This window comes from Moschus berezovskii, chromosome 3, assembly GCF_049115385.1.
Source record: "Moschus berezovskii isolate FMDL1 chromosome 3, NW_MosBer_1.0, whole genome shotgun sequence".
Lineage (NCBI taxonomy): Eukaryota > Metazoa > Chordata > Mammalia > Artiodactyla > Moschidae > Moschus > Moschus berezovskii.
In genome coordinates, this window is record NC_142462.1 from 17,943,496 (window position 1) to 17,958,070 (window position 14,575).

General features: G+C 47.3%; 2 protein-coding genes across 4 annotated transcripts in view; one reads left to right on the forward strand and one right to left on the reverse strand.

Annotated features, from left to right (window-relative positions):
- SGCE (sarcoglycan epsilon) overlaps positions 1 to 629 on the reverse strand; it is a 71,815-nt gene extending 71,186 nt beyond the window's left edge. Inside the window, exon 1 of one of the 3 annotated variants that reach the window (XM_055420441.2) lies at positions 437 to 628. In XM_055420441.2, the coding sequence (XP_055276416.1) occupies positions 437 to 545 (109 nt within the window). In that variant the 5' untranslated portion in view covers positions 546 to 628. Of the gene's footprint in view, positions 1 to 436 lie in introns of all 3 variants that reach the window. The other 2 variants (XM_055420440.2, XM_055420442.2) reach the window with 2 other exon arrangements.
- A 6,536-nt stretch (positions 630 to 7,165) lies between these two features.
- Positions 7,166 to 13,423, forward strand: PEG10 (paternally expressed 10). Its single transcript, XM_055420443.2, is given in 2 exon segments — positions 7,166 to 8,348; positions 8,351 to 13,423. Coding segments are annotated over 2 exon segments (2,076 nt in total). The 5' UTR covers positions 7,166 to 7,450; the 3' UTR covers positions 9,529 to 13,423.
- Positions 13,424 to 14,575: the final 1,152 nt, after the last annotated feature.

Consider the following 14,575-nt stretch of genomic DNA (forward strand, 5'->3'; position numbering starts at 1 on the left):
GCACAGCTCGACACCCATTTCCTGTGGCTCGCCTCTGGGCCACAGAGCCCCATTCGCAAGGTAAGCCCCCACCCCCCAGGTGGTCGGCGACCCCCAGCCTCTGAGGCAGGGACCCGGAGGGGCTCATCACCCGGACTGCTGGGGACGGCTGGGGGGCAATGGGGCTGGAAACTGGAGATGGAATCTCGGCGCTGCTGGGCAGGGAGGGGCCCGCGGGGGCGGGAGAAAACAGGCCAGGGGTCAAGCCTGGCAAGGAAAATGCTGGGCTCCAGAAGTGGGGTGCGGGGCATCTCGGAGGAAGCGAGCACCGGGGATGCCGCAGCACGAGGGGCTCATGCCCAGAAAAGGCACCCAGGCACCCCAAACCCGGGAAGGGCGGGTGGGGAAGCAGCGGCCTGTTGGCCCCAGGACCTCCCGTCGCGCGCGGGCCACTAACCTGTCAGCAAGAAGGTGCCCGTGGTCGCGGGGCTCATCCTGCGCGTCCCCCGACCCTGTCCCGTCCAAGCACAAGGGTCTCCCAGCGCCCACCACCGGGGCAGCTGCATTCTTGGCCTGGCTAGGCCGGCCGTCCTCGACGCTCCCCTCCCCTCCCTTTCTTCTTTCCTCCCAGCTCGGCCAGTTCAGCATCAGCATCCTGCAGCCCCCTGCTTAATCCCGAACTCCCCCTAGCGGCGGGCCGGCGCAGCGGGGCCTTCGCCCCCACCCCCACCCCATCCCCCCATCCCGCCCGCCCCCGCTCCCCCTCCGCCCCCCCAACCCGCGGAGCACGCTGGGATGTGGCGCCCCCTCCTCGGTTCAGCCTATATAAGGCTCCCGGTCGGCGCTCCCGGTACACGCGCTTCAACTTCGGTTGGTGTGTGTCGAAGAAACCCGACTACGACCTGAGGAGACCAGCGGAGACGGACCACCAAACCTCGAGGAAGGTCCGCTGAGCGGGCTCGCGTCCGGAGCCACTCCGGGCTGCGGAGCGCCCAGCGGCGCCCACGCCTGGCCACAGGTGTGGGACCCCATCTTCCCGGCCTTCGCAGAGGAGTCCTCGCGTGGTGAGTATGCGGTGAGGATGTTTCTTTTTCTTTAAGATCACGTTCATTCCCCGTTCTTATCGAGAGCTGCGGGAGATGGAATAGCGCCCCGAATGTCTCCACGCACACCTTGTCACGCCTTCACTGGCTGCACCCCAAAACTGTGTGGAGAATCCAAGCCTTCAGGGCTTTGATTTCTAGTACTTAAGTCTAGATACGGGTTGCAGACAGATATGAGCTGCGGACAAACATGAGCTGCAGACGGACATGAGCTACAGACCAATTTGCAGATGTGCTGCAAAGTGATATCCGCTACAAACTAATTGGCGCTTCAGATGCGCTACAAACTGATGAGCGCTTCAGATGCGCTACAAACTGATAAGCGCTTCAAATGCGCTACAGACCCGATAGGCGCCTCAGTGCGCTACGGACTGATGGGCACACTTCAATGCGCTACAGACTGATGGGCGCATCAATGCGCTACAAAGCGATGGGCGCGTCAATGCGCTATAAACTGATGGGCGCTTCTTTTGCCCTGAAACCAGTATGAACTGCGGTGATTTATGAATTGCCGCGTTTTATGAACCACAGACTAATGACTGTTTTGCGCTTTAAATGCGCTACAAAATCTGAGCTGTAGAAGATTAGCGCTACAAAAATGATCCGATAGCACTGCAACAGCGCCTCGTTGCGCTACGAGACTCAGGAACCGCAGAGGTACTCGAGCTGTGGAACGATTTATACCTAAAATGCGCTACAGAGTAATAACAGCTGTAGAAATAGACAAGCTGTACAGTTTTGCGCTACAAAGAAACCATTTGAAGCGGACAGGAGGTGAAGAGTAAGATCACTCTGTTCTTAGAGGAACCCCACCCTTTGTCTCTAACACACCTTTGGAATGGCTCCCACTATGTTTTTCTGCAGGACGGTTCTCTGCATGATGGTTCTGTTAGACAAAATGGAGCCCTGGGCAAAAATTAGTGTTTAACATTCTGCCCACACCATTCCTGCTATGGCAGCGGAGTGGAGGGGCTCTGACTGTAGCGTAAAAGGGAATCTTTTGGTGGTGGCAGGGCTGCCTTGCCTAGTTGCGCTTGATTGAAGTGGTGGTGTAGTTGTAGTGGTGGCGCGAATTGGCATCCAGCAACAGTTTGTGGAAACTGTTGGTTTGCTTAGTATTGGGAGGCGTGGGGTGGTGGTGGGGGACTGGATCTGGGGGTGATTGCTCTTGTTGCATGAAATGAATCTGGCTGGTGGAGGCTGGTGGGAGGGGTTTGGGGAGGGGGGATCCTGGGAGAGGCATGCAGCCAGTCTTGGACCTGCCCCGCCCATCCTAGCGCGCCTTCTCTGCAGTATCTGCTCAGAGAAGGCTTAGCGCCGCCCAGCGCCTGCTCTGAGCGCGCCTCCTCTGTGGCGCGCCTTCCCAGAGCGCGCCTTCTAGATCCCGCCTCCCGAAGCCCCACCTTCCCCTGAGCCCGCCTCCTCTGAGGCGGCTTCCCTAAACCCCACCTTCCCCTGAACCCCCCCTCCCTTAGGTGGCACCTCCAGACCCCGCCTCTCTCTGAGCCTGCCTCCCCCGAGGTAGCTCGTCCAGTCCCCGCCTTTCAAAACTTGGCTCCACCCTGAGCCTGCCTCTTCTGAGCTGGCCTATGGCCCCGCCTCTCCAGAGGGCACCTGCGCCTGCGCAGTGTGAGCCCCCAAACCATCTCGTCAGGGTTTTCCCCCCGCTCCTGTGCGCCTGCGCACCTTCACTGCCTGAGCCTGGCTGCACAGCCCCGCCCTCCTGCGGTTTCGCTGCTGTGGTTTCTCGTCTGCGCAGGTTTTGCCTTTTATCCACTGGTGTCTAATAAATATAAGAATAATATATAAGGACAATTAACAACAATAACAATTATACATGGCATTAAAAAGCCACTTTTTATAAGCACTTTGTATATATTAAATAACATAAACCCACAATTGTGCTTCCAAACTGGCATGGCTAGTGCCTCTAAAGGCAATCTAGCTAAATGTTTTTACTACAAATGAAAAATAAAATACTTTAACATTTTTAAGTTTTAATGTTTTTTAAATCTTAATTAAAATTTGATTTTTTTAAATTAAAAAACTTTTTAAAGTGTTTGCAGATACTAGTGGACCTTTGTGGTGGGACCCAATGGAATCAGATGCTTTGGTGAATACAAAATAAAGAACAACTTGAACTTTGTTTCACAGGAGTTTTAAGTAACTTTGTTGGTGCTGCTGGCTTGGCCTCTAAAGGAGGATGAGGTGTATTTCTGGATTTTTTTCTTGGAATCTCTAGGGCACTAGCCCTGGCTAGCTTGCCTACGTAGTATTAATTGGGTCTGGCATATTGTAGGCGTTCATTAAATGATCAGAGTAAAATGGTTTATTCAGTGTCTTCCTTGGTGTGTGCAGGTGTTTTCTGATTTTTTGTTCCTGGCTCTTTCCTGTGGTGTTTTGCTGTCCTGGGTTGTCCAAGACGCTGCTTGTTTATCTTGCTCACATTTAACAGGATCTTAAAAAAAAAAAAAATGCATTTTTAAGTTTGAATAATGTAAGCTGTAATTATAATTCAAAACAGCTAAATTAATTCAAAACACTAAAAATAATTAGCTTTTTTATAAACTAAGAAGCAAAGCTAATTATTTAAATTTGGGGCAAGTGGATTAGTTAATGGCACATAATTGTCATATTTAAAATTTGTGTAATGTAACAAAGTGGTTACATTACAAAATACAGATTGAAGGTTTTAGCTAGCATTTTAAAATATCTGTGTAAAACAGATTTATAGTTTACTGCCCGTCAGATATTTGTTTCTAATTAAAAGAAGAAATTTTAAAACCTGGTTCCATATGTTATAAACTATGAACCAGGAGTGTTATAGGGGCATTTGGAAGCATTGGCTCCCCAAATTTGTCACTCCCCACCAATCACCCCCCAAACACACACTGCCACCAAGTATATAGTCTATGGATAACATACCATAATTACAGCTTGAAGTCCCCAGTTTCCATTTACCCACTTTGCCGCCCTAACCCCTCTTCTCTTTGGAAATTCTGTGTCTGCATTACAAAGAGGATTAAAACAATGTTTTTTTAATGTGCATATTATTAGAATTTGCATTTCACTAACTGTACAGTTCTCAGAAATGTGGACATTTGCAAATGTAAAACGATTAAGCATTGTTTGGTGAAGTGTCATTTACTAGTGTGATGGGTAACGTGTGATGGTTTTTTGCTACTGTTGTGCTTTGGTGTCTTTGGTGGGGGCGTTGAGGGAGGGTAGGGTGGGGGGAATAGAAAGTTTCAGAAATCATTGTGAAGAGTCAAAGATTAATCGAATGTATTTAATTCTTAAATAGAGTGATACTGAACTGTTTTTCATGTGTAAAGGTGGCGTCTGTCGCAGGTGGCTTAGCTGTATTCTTTGAGGTTTTGTTTTAGGAATGGGGCCTCTTGACTCCCACCTCTGCAATCCAGTCCCTACTAAGGAGGCATTTAAGGAGCCATAGTCCTGTCATTCAAATCAAGTCACAGTGCCCTTGTTGCCTGTCATCTGGTGCTCCAGTTGCTGTTAAAACATTTGTAAACTTTACTTCTGCTCTTAACTTGCTTGCCCACTACCCTATTCTGGGCAGTTGACCCTTTTAGGACTTAAGAGTCCCACCCCAAAATTACAAACCCTGGGTGTGGGAGCCTTAAGCTTGATACTGGTAAAAGTTAGGGACCTCAAACTAGTGATCTCACAGGTCAAATAAGGCCCTGAATTTGTTTGACCAGCACTGGATTTAAAAATTATACCAGAGTTAAAAGAGTTTGGGGTGGAGGGTATTCATCCCCAAGTGAAATAGCTGTAGCCCTTCCCTATTGTCCCGTCTCTTTTCACATTTCTGTTACCTTCCTGTCCCCAAAAGCATTTGAATTTTAAGGTCTTACTGATCTTCTGTTTCCATAAACTATTCAGTGATTGTTTACTCATTTCCTAATGTATTGTTATTTTTGTCCTGTCCTTGTGTTTTGCAGATGTGAAAACCATCAGACCTGGGCCTCAGTAAAGCCCACCCCAGTGACTGTGATTGACATATAGGTGGTTAACCTTTCTGACCTGCTCCAGGCCATGCTGTGAAATGCCTTTTCCAAAGTCTTGTCTTTAACTTTTGAAAGTATTAGTATTTTGATGACAGAAGTGGCACCTCAGTTATCATGACATGACACAGTGACCTGTGCTTATTAGTTGCTTTTTAATGGGACATTAAAACACTTCATTTAATTAATAAAAATGGCAATATTTTGTGACCTCATATTCTGATTGTCACCAATGAAATCGTCTTTAAGCAGTTGGACATGAAACAATGTCACAGGCTATGATGTGTTAATTACATCTCATTTTTTCTAAACTTGAATGTCTTATCTTGAATGTCAACTATTAATTGTTTCCATAGTCTAAGTTATTAAAGTAATTAAATAACAGTTTAAAAATATTAAAATGGCACAGTAATTCTGTCCCTTAAGGACTCTGCTTGCTGCATAGCCACTCCTTGAAGAGGCCTAACCAACAGCCAAGGGCATAAGGGAAAATGGCTGTGGGTGGTGGGGCTAGGGCAGGGGAGGGGCCTAAAGAACTTGGAGGGGTCTCAGAAAGAGGAAGAGGAAGGGGTATTTCTCTGTAGCCAGGCACCATGTTTAATTACCATCACCTCCCCCCCCCACCCCTGCCCTTACCCTATTGATGAAATATTAGCAATTTTTCACCTAACTTCTCTGAATAGCATGTTTACTTTTGTGGCTTTATTTTACATAATTAATTTGGTGTCTGTTTTTGCCTTGGTGGGTCAGAAAGGAACAGGTAGCCAGGACTGCCAAGTTAAAATGTAATGAATAGGCAGTCTGCTGGCTTTATATATTCTATTTTAAAAGTTTTGAGCACTTTCCTAGTTTTCCAAATATGAACACTTAATGCCCATTTTAAAAATCATTGACGTGTTAAAATAATTACTCTAAATGAGTTTAATCCTATTTCCAGGAAGTACACATGCCCCTGTGTGCTGATTTAGTGTATGTGTAATTTATTGTCACCCTACCCATAATTAGGGCATTAAGTCCCCGCGTTGCTTTTCCCTTACACAGTCATTCACCCCTATGGACACAGTCTTTTTTTTTTTTTTTAAAAAACTGAGTATCTTTAGGTGGGATGTGGAACCCAGGTTGCCATAGTTGCAGCCCCTCCCTGTTTTAGCCTCAGCCTCATTATACAGAAAGTTAAAGTTTCTGTTTTTATTAATAACTTTATTAATATCAGCTAACAGTTGTTGAATATGCACTGTGTGCTTTACTTGCATTATCTAATTAAACCCTCATTGTAAGTCTGAGGGACAATATTACTGGGCTTCTTTCTATTTTATAGCCTAGCTACTCCTAAGAGGCATCAATCAATAACTGCTGGTTGACTGCATAATAAGGAGAGAAACCAGTATATACAGGTTGCTGCTCAGTACCATTTCTGTCCCAAAGGGGAAATCTAATTAGGGTTTGAAAAGGAATTTAGACAGTTCTCTGTGATAGCTATTAATAGTTACCTTCTCTATAAAGGTGGATCAGGGTGGGGACAGTGGGCCAGAGTGCCCCCCCATAGATTGATGAATACAGTCATTGTGATTTTTAGACCCCCACCCCTTCTGTTTCTTGGTTCTCTATTGGCTGGAATAGTAGCTGTTTTTTTCCAGCAACAAGTAGTTATCATTTTGGCTTTATTTTACATAATTTTTTGGTATCAATCTTTGCCTTGAAGGTTTCTTGCTCTGCTTATAAAGGTTCTTATTTGGAGTGTCTCTACATTATTTATTAGTCAGTAAAGGTAACCATGCTGCTTTTAAGAGTTGCATATTGTTAAATTATGATGAACAGGTGATTCTTGAGGAGGAAAGGATCATTTAGACATCAAAGAGGCGGATGCTTTTCATTGTCCACAGCCCTATTTGATTAACATCTTTTTTGTGGGGCTTTGGTCTGTTTATTAACTATCGATATAAACAAGGGGAATAAAGAGATACTTTAAATACATGAGTATTTAGCAGATACTTCCTATTGTGGTGCTTTGAATGTATGTGTTGAATTTATGCTTTTATCTTCACTTACAGAAACAAAAAGCTTCTGAAAACCAAAAGGCGAAAAGGTGGACGCGGAGGCCAGGACACAGGCCTCCATTCCCACAGGAGTGAAGCTTCTGCGCCCGGGAGGTCTCCTCCCACCCCAACCATCACCCTGGGGCCCGACTGCCCACCACCTCCGCCTCCTCCTCCCCCCAACGATCCTTCCTCCCCCTCCAACTCCCCCTGCAGCAGCCAGAGGGGCCAGTACAACCCCAACCTGGGAGAACGCCGGCGGGAGGATCTCTCCGAAGAGATCAACAACCTCAGAGAGAAGGTCATGAAGCAGTCCGAGGAGAACAGCCACCTGCAGAACCAGGTTCAGAAGCTCACGGAGGAGAACACCACCCTCCGCGAGCAAGTGGAGCCTGCGCCTGAGGAGGAAGAGGACGACATTGAGCTGTGCGGCGCCGCCGCCGCTGCCGCCCCGGCCGCCCCTATCGAGGAGGAGTGCCCCGAAGACCTCCCCGAGAAGTTCGACGGCAACCCAGACATGCTGGTTCCCTTCATGTCCCAGTGCCAGCTCTTCATGGAGAAGAGCACCCGCGATTTCTCTGTCGACCGTGTGCGCGTCTGCTTCGTGACCAGCATGATGACCGGCCGCGCAGCTCGGTGGGCCTCGGCCAAGCTGGAGCGCTCTCACTACCTGATGCACAACTACCCAGCCTTCATGACCGAAATGAAGCACGTCTTCGAAGATCCCCAGCGGCGCGAGGCCGCCAAACGCAAGATCAGACGTCTGCGCCAGGGCATGGGGTCGGTGGTTGACTACTCTAATGCTTTCCAGATGATTGCTCAGGACCTGGATTGGAACGAGCCTGCCCTGATCGATCAGTACCACGAGGGCCTCAGCGACCACATCCAGGCGGAGCTGGCGCGCCTCGAAGTGGCCAAGTCGCTGTCCGCGCTCATCGGCCAGTGCATCCACATCGAGAGAAGGCTGGCCCGCGCGGCTGCCGCGCGCAAGCCGCGCTCCCCTCCACGCGCGCTGGTGGCGCCGCACACCAACAATCACCACCACCACCACCAGGTAGACCCGACCGAGCCCGTGGGGGGTGCCCGCATGCGCCTGACGCAGGAAGAGAAAGAGAGACGCCGCAAGCTGAACCTGTGCCTCTACTGTGGGAACGGAGGCCACTACGCTGACAACTGTCCTGCCAAGGCCTCGAAGGCTTCGCCGGCGGGAAACTCCCCGGCCCCGCTGTAGAGGGACCTTCAGCGACCGGGCCGGAATTAATAAGGTCCCCCCAAGATGATGCTGCGTCATCTCCACACTTGCAAGTGATGCTCCAGATTCATCTCCCGGGCCGACATAGCCTGTTCGTCCGAGCCATGATCGATTCTGGCGCTTCTGGCAATTTCATTGATCACGAGTACGTGGCCCAGAACGGCATTCCTCTGAGAATCAAGGACTGGCCCATACTTGTCGAAGCGATTGATGGACGTCCCATAGCATCGGGCCCAGTGGTCCACGAAACGCACGACCTGATCGTCGACTTGGGAGATCACCGCGAGGTGCTGTCGTTCGATGTGACTCAGTCTCCGTTCTTCCCCATCGTCCTGGGGGTGCGCTGGCTGAGCACACACGATCCCAACATCACATGGAGCACCCGATCGATCGTCTTCGATTCCGAATATTGCAGATACCACTGCCGGATGTATTCTCCGATACCGCCACCTCTCCCACCACCAGCACAACCGGCGTTCTATTACCCGGTAGAGGGGTACAGAGTTTACCAGCCCGTGAGATACTACTACGTGCAGAATGTGTACACCCCAGTGGATGAGAACGTCTACCCAGACCACCGTCTGGTGGACCCTAACATAGAAATGATCCCCGGAGCACACAGTATTCCCAGCGGGCATGTGTACTCACTGTCCGAATCTGAAATGGCAGCCCTGCGAGATTTCGTCGCCAGACACGTGAAGGATGGGTTGATCACTCCCACCATCGCGCCGAACGGAGCCCAGATTCTCCAAGTGAAAAGAGGGTGGAAGCTGCAAGTTTCTTATGACTGCCGGGGTCCCAACGGTGTCACCATCCAGAATCAGTACCCTCGACTCACGATTCCAAATTTAGATGACCAAGCTCACCTGGCGACGTACACTGAATACGTACCTCAAATTCCAGGATATCCGACCTACCCCGCCTATGCCGCGTACCCGACCTACCCGGTAGGATTCGCCTGGTACCCCGTGGGGCGAGATGGACACGGGCGATCCCTCTATGTCCCCGTGATGATCACCTGGAATCCTCACTGGTACCGCCAGCCGCCAGTGCCCCAGTACCCGCCGCCGCAGCCGCCGCCACCGCCGCCGCCGCCACCCCCGCCGCCTCCCTCTTACAGCGCCCTGTGAATAGGCAGCCTGCCCTTCAGGATCTCCGCCCTCAAAATGAACTCCTGTTCAGCTTCTCATCAGTGACTGTGCTACATTGGGCCACTGCACCTTCAGACCAACCTGAGCACAGGCTTTCCTCTGAAATGGTTACAGAAGGTCAGGGCCACCCTGGACTGACACCCATTTCAAAGCACCCACTGACCTCCGCTGTTTGGTGGGAGCAACAAAATATTTGCCAACAAATTATCTCTGGTTTTCCACCTTAACTGCCAACCTAATTAAAATTCGTAACAAGTTTACTTCCCAGCAAACCTTGGGTTTTACCTGCTGAAACCTGTCACCATCTGAATTATGGGCTGTCAGATTCCTCTTAACAGTTACTGAGAAGCTGATGCAAACACAGGAAATGCTGTTTTCCTTATGGAGGGGGAGTTGAGGAGGAGGACATGACTTTCCTTGCAGTTGAGGTACTTACAGCCTTGGAGGAGCGAGGCCTTATTAAGGAAGCCACAGTTACTGGTGCAGTGCCAACGGCTTCCGTGATTTTCTGGCTGCACCCTTTGAAACTTCACCATCTTTAAACTCCATTTTCATGACTCAAGGAGCAGCAGCTTGACCGGTTCTCTGGGGAGCAGGCAAAACCCCTTCAACAGAACACCTCAGGCCTCAGGAGGAAGTGCTCTGAGGGACTTGTGCATGTCTTGAGTGTGCCTTCACATCCTGGTGCAAGTCATATGTACCCAATAACTGACTTTGTCACAACACCATACCATCACCATGCCAGCAGTGGCTTCCACACAAAACAGAAAGCCTGGCAACCAGAGACTGTTGGTGGCTCCAGTTGGTTAGATATTTGTGAAATGTGATCACCTGTCAGTCATGGATGAGGGCTAACGAGTAGCTAATAAGGACTCCTAAATCCCTGTACCCGACTCTTAAAGGAGAGACTCACGGTTAATGGTACCACCTTGACCTGGAACTTCAGAAAGAATTTTCACGAACATTGTTCACTGGCTGGAAGGGTGTCGCCTGAAGTCTTGGGAGCATCTGTCCTTGTCTCTGCCTCCATATGCACCCGGGCATTTCATTACCAGTCCCCTCACTAGACTGTAGCACTAGGATGCTTAGGGAGGGGGAGTGTATTTTAGCATCCTCTAGGGGATGGAGCCGATACACTGCCAATGAATGAAAGGCCTCAGAAAGCAACCCAAAGCAACAGACAACAGAAGAGTTGTCTTCAATCCAGTGACATCAGCTGGTGTCTCCTGGATGCTTTGTGCTAACCTGGGACTGCCTGACTTCCTTTAGCCTGGTCCCTTGCTACTACCTTGAACTGATTATCTAACCTCTCTCTCTGTTTACTACTGCCACTTACCCTGCTGCAGGATTTGACATCCTTCCTGCCTGGTTGCTGAGACTCCATTTTGCTGCCGTGGCATGGAGAAGAAAGAGGCAGGCTTCTGGGAGCATGTGTTGCAACACAGTCTCCAACAGTTTGAGCAGTAGAAAACAATATGGTGTATATTTCAAATAGCCTGTCATGAAGAGGAGTCCAGTGGTGAAGTTTCACTTTTCATCAGCATCACCCTTCACATATTCATTATCACTCACCCTTTCCCTTGCATGTTTAAATACTTAAGAGTTTTAACTATAGGTTGATAGTGTCGTTTAACAGTGTTTTAAAGTAGTGACTCTGCTTTCAAAGTAATTTCCATTGAATTACTATCCAACCCCTATTAAATCAACTAAAATTGATACGTATGGTAGTGTAAAATAGTTCTTTACTGTGAACTTCTCTTACAACACTGTGAATAAGAGGCTCCTCAGACTGGAGTACTTGTATAATAGTTCATCTTGTTCATCTTCAAACTTCTATTTTAACATCATCTATAGTTTAAATTTTCTTTTTTGATTGGGCATTTAAAAATCAAACAGAATGAGACCAAAGTCAAAGAAAATACCTAATTGCCTATTGGCTATTTAATCCAAAACAACTTTACCTTTTTTTTTTTTCCAATGGAATCTGAAAGCTTGTCAGTCACTCATGTGTTTTAGGTTAATTTCTTTTTAAATGGTGCATTTGTGCTTCTGGACTTTTTGAAGCATCACGTCAGTTTACCTCAATCAATCCATCCTCCATACATTTGAATTCCAGTTGCTTTGTGTCAAATTTACAGCTATCAATTGATCTTCAAGCTGCAGAGGGCCTAGAAGTGGGCTACTGTCTGCAGCCCCGGCATGTGCACACGGACATTGCCATCGCTGCGAGCGGGAGTCTGGAGATGTGACGCCAGCAATCGTGAGGGAGCATGGTGGTGTGGGTTAACACCTCACAGAGGAAATCCCTGACACGCCTTTGGCTGTTCTGTAGAGCTTGTGAAAATCTGGCAGTGTGTACTATGCCCTGTAGCTATATATACTATCTATATACGTAGGTGTTCAAGATAAGTAATCTCAGACTTACTCTATAGAATCAGAATTTTATTAAGTTTCCTTTAGCTCATGTGTTTTCATCAACTTTTTTTTGATTGAGTACTTTAAAAGTTTCTGGCATTTTCCAACAAGATGCCTTTATTCCTAAGAACGAGAAAGCAAATTAATCTCTAAAGAATGTGGAAAGGGAGCAAAATAAAGATGATAAAACATCAAAATTATTAGCAATGCCAGCAGTCTGCCTGTTGAAACAGTGACAAAATTGATTGACTTTTGGCCCACAGTTTCAGTGTTAAAAAATGAAGGAAGAAGATACAAGCTCCCATTGTTAGGCAGACCTGGAGAGAACTAGCTAAGGTCACCATGCTAGGTTGTTGAGATGGAGGAAGTTTATGTACCTTTCTGAAGGGTCAGTTTAGTTTGAGCCATGAGGTACTTGTAGTAGATACTGGAAAATGGAGAGTTGGTTGGAATAAATCATGTGAGTTAGCACAGTGAACTTCAGTTGGACAGAAAGAGGGGCACATCTACAGTGCAGTCAGGATTTCTGTTTGAGTTTGCAGGTACCTTTTGGACTCCTGAATTGATCCAGTCGTCATCCACCACAGACATCTAACATCAGAATTCCAAGACTGGCAGCAGAGGACGCTGCTGGAAAGACCTGGGCAGAAGTGACGAGAACCACCTGCAGAGATGACGCGCCTGATGGGAACCACACTCCGTTTCCATCTTAAAGAAAGAAGGCCCATCGGTTAGCACTGAGCGTTCTTTGTTGTTTCAGATTGTAGAATGCCATCAAAGTGGTCTGTGGAAATTTTCCTTGTTTTTATTTCTTTGTGTAACGATTTAATTGGGGATATATATAATCATAAGTATTTTAGGGGGGGCTAATAAGTAATCTTAAGTGGGTGGGATTAGTTAAAAAGCATGATACTATTAGATACCTCTATAAGTAAACATGTGCACCTCCTTGCAATTCTTTACCCTATGATTGCTACCTACCCCTAAAGATTTCAGATAAACTTGAAGGGAACTGCAGGGAGATCAACCTTTTTGGGGCTGTTGGACATGGATAGAAACTAGTAGGAGAAAGTTCAGGGATGACTGGATAAGTAATCTAATAGAGGCTCTTTGCCCTGAGTATTAACTCTGGGGATTGAGATTGTAAGCAAAGTCTTTAGAGAGTTAAGGTAGATAGATAGATGCCCTTTGAGAAATTGTTGCTGGAGTGATATTGATAACGATAGATGGTAAAGATTCATGGAAGTTACAGAAAAGTGATGAATAAGAACCTTTGCTTATGCCCCTGTCAGTGGCCCTTCTCCTTACCCCTGCCCCTTCTTCCTAACTCTGCACTTCCCACCTGCCCCTGCGCCACCTCCCTACCCTTCCCCATTGATTGCTATTTACTCTGTATTTCTCTCTATTTACTAATGTATCAACTGATGTTATAATAAAAATTCAATAAAGATTTAGTGGTTAAGTGCAAACCGTGTCTTGATCATTTCAGCGTACACTGGGCATCAGGTGGTCGGGGTTGGGGGAGGATGGGGAAGGGGAAGAAAGAAAGGCGGCGGGGGAGGGGGAGGGGGAGGGAGAGGAAAGGAGGGGTGCAGCGAGAACAGAAGAGCCGGTGAAGGAAGAAGCAGGCAGAGGGAGAGGGTAGGGGAGTCAAGAGGATGGGGCTGGGGGTGGGAAGGGTGGGGGTGCTGTATATCAATCAAGCAACAAAGTGTCCATTATTTACCCAGAATATCCCAAGAAGTTGATGAAATCATTCCCAGTGCAAACCTTTGGTGTATAAAATAAAGCCCCAGGATTAATAGCAACTCTATGGACGTAATATAAAAAACTTTCTAAGCTGAAAAACTTGAACATAAATTAAGGCCACACAATTAATAGAGATTCTATCGACGTATACTATTTTTATATGAGTTTACCATGGGGTCACAGAGTTGGACACAACTTGGTGACTGAAGGACAACAACAAACTTTGGAGTACCTGAGATTTATTAATAGAAAATTATTAAAAACTTAAGGATAAAAGAGAAGGCATACCAAATGTACTCAGGTATGACATGAAGGGAAATTAGCAGACATGTTTTTAACACCAAATAACACTAAAACAGTATCAGAGTTAGCATGAAAATCATCTATGAAGTGACAAATGAGGTTGAGGACGCACTCATCCTATCGAATTTTATAACAGTTGTAGGATAATAGGTTGTGTACAGAAAACTTGAGCTAAAGGTATGTTGATCATTTCACAAAGTATATGTTGTCAAACTATTAAAGCTGCTCACCTTATATATATCAATTAATCTCAATAAAACTGGAAGAAAAGATAACATTGCCAGTTTCTGCTGTTCCTTAGAAACCCTGAAAAAAAGGACTCAGTGATGGGCAAGTTTTGAAGGGTTACTGGGTTCATTGATGGGGTAATGACATAAATGCAATCGTTTATTGGGAGTTACACAGGGGAGACGATGACTGAATGGAATGATCTGGGGTAAGGAAGGACGCACACAACCTAAAACCTTTCACCTTAGAAGCACACCATTCTGAATGGTTACTCATCTAGCCCAGAGTTCATGGGCTTCCACAGTGCGCTGAGTGGTGGGCGGGATTTGCA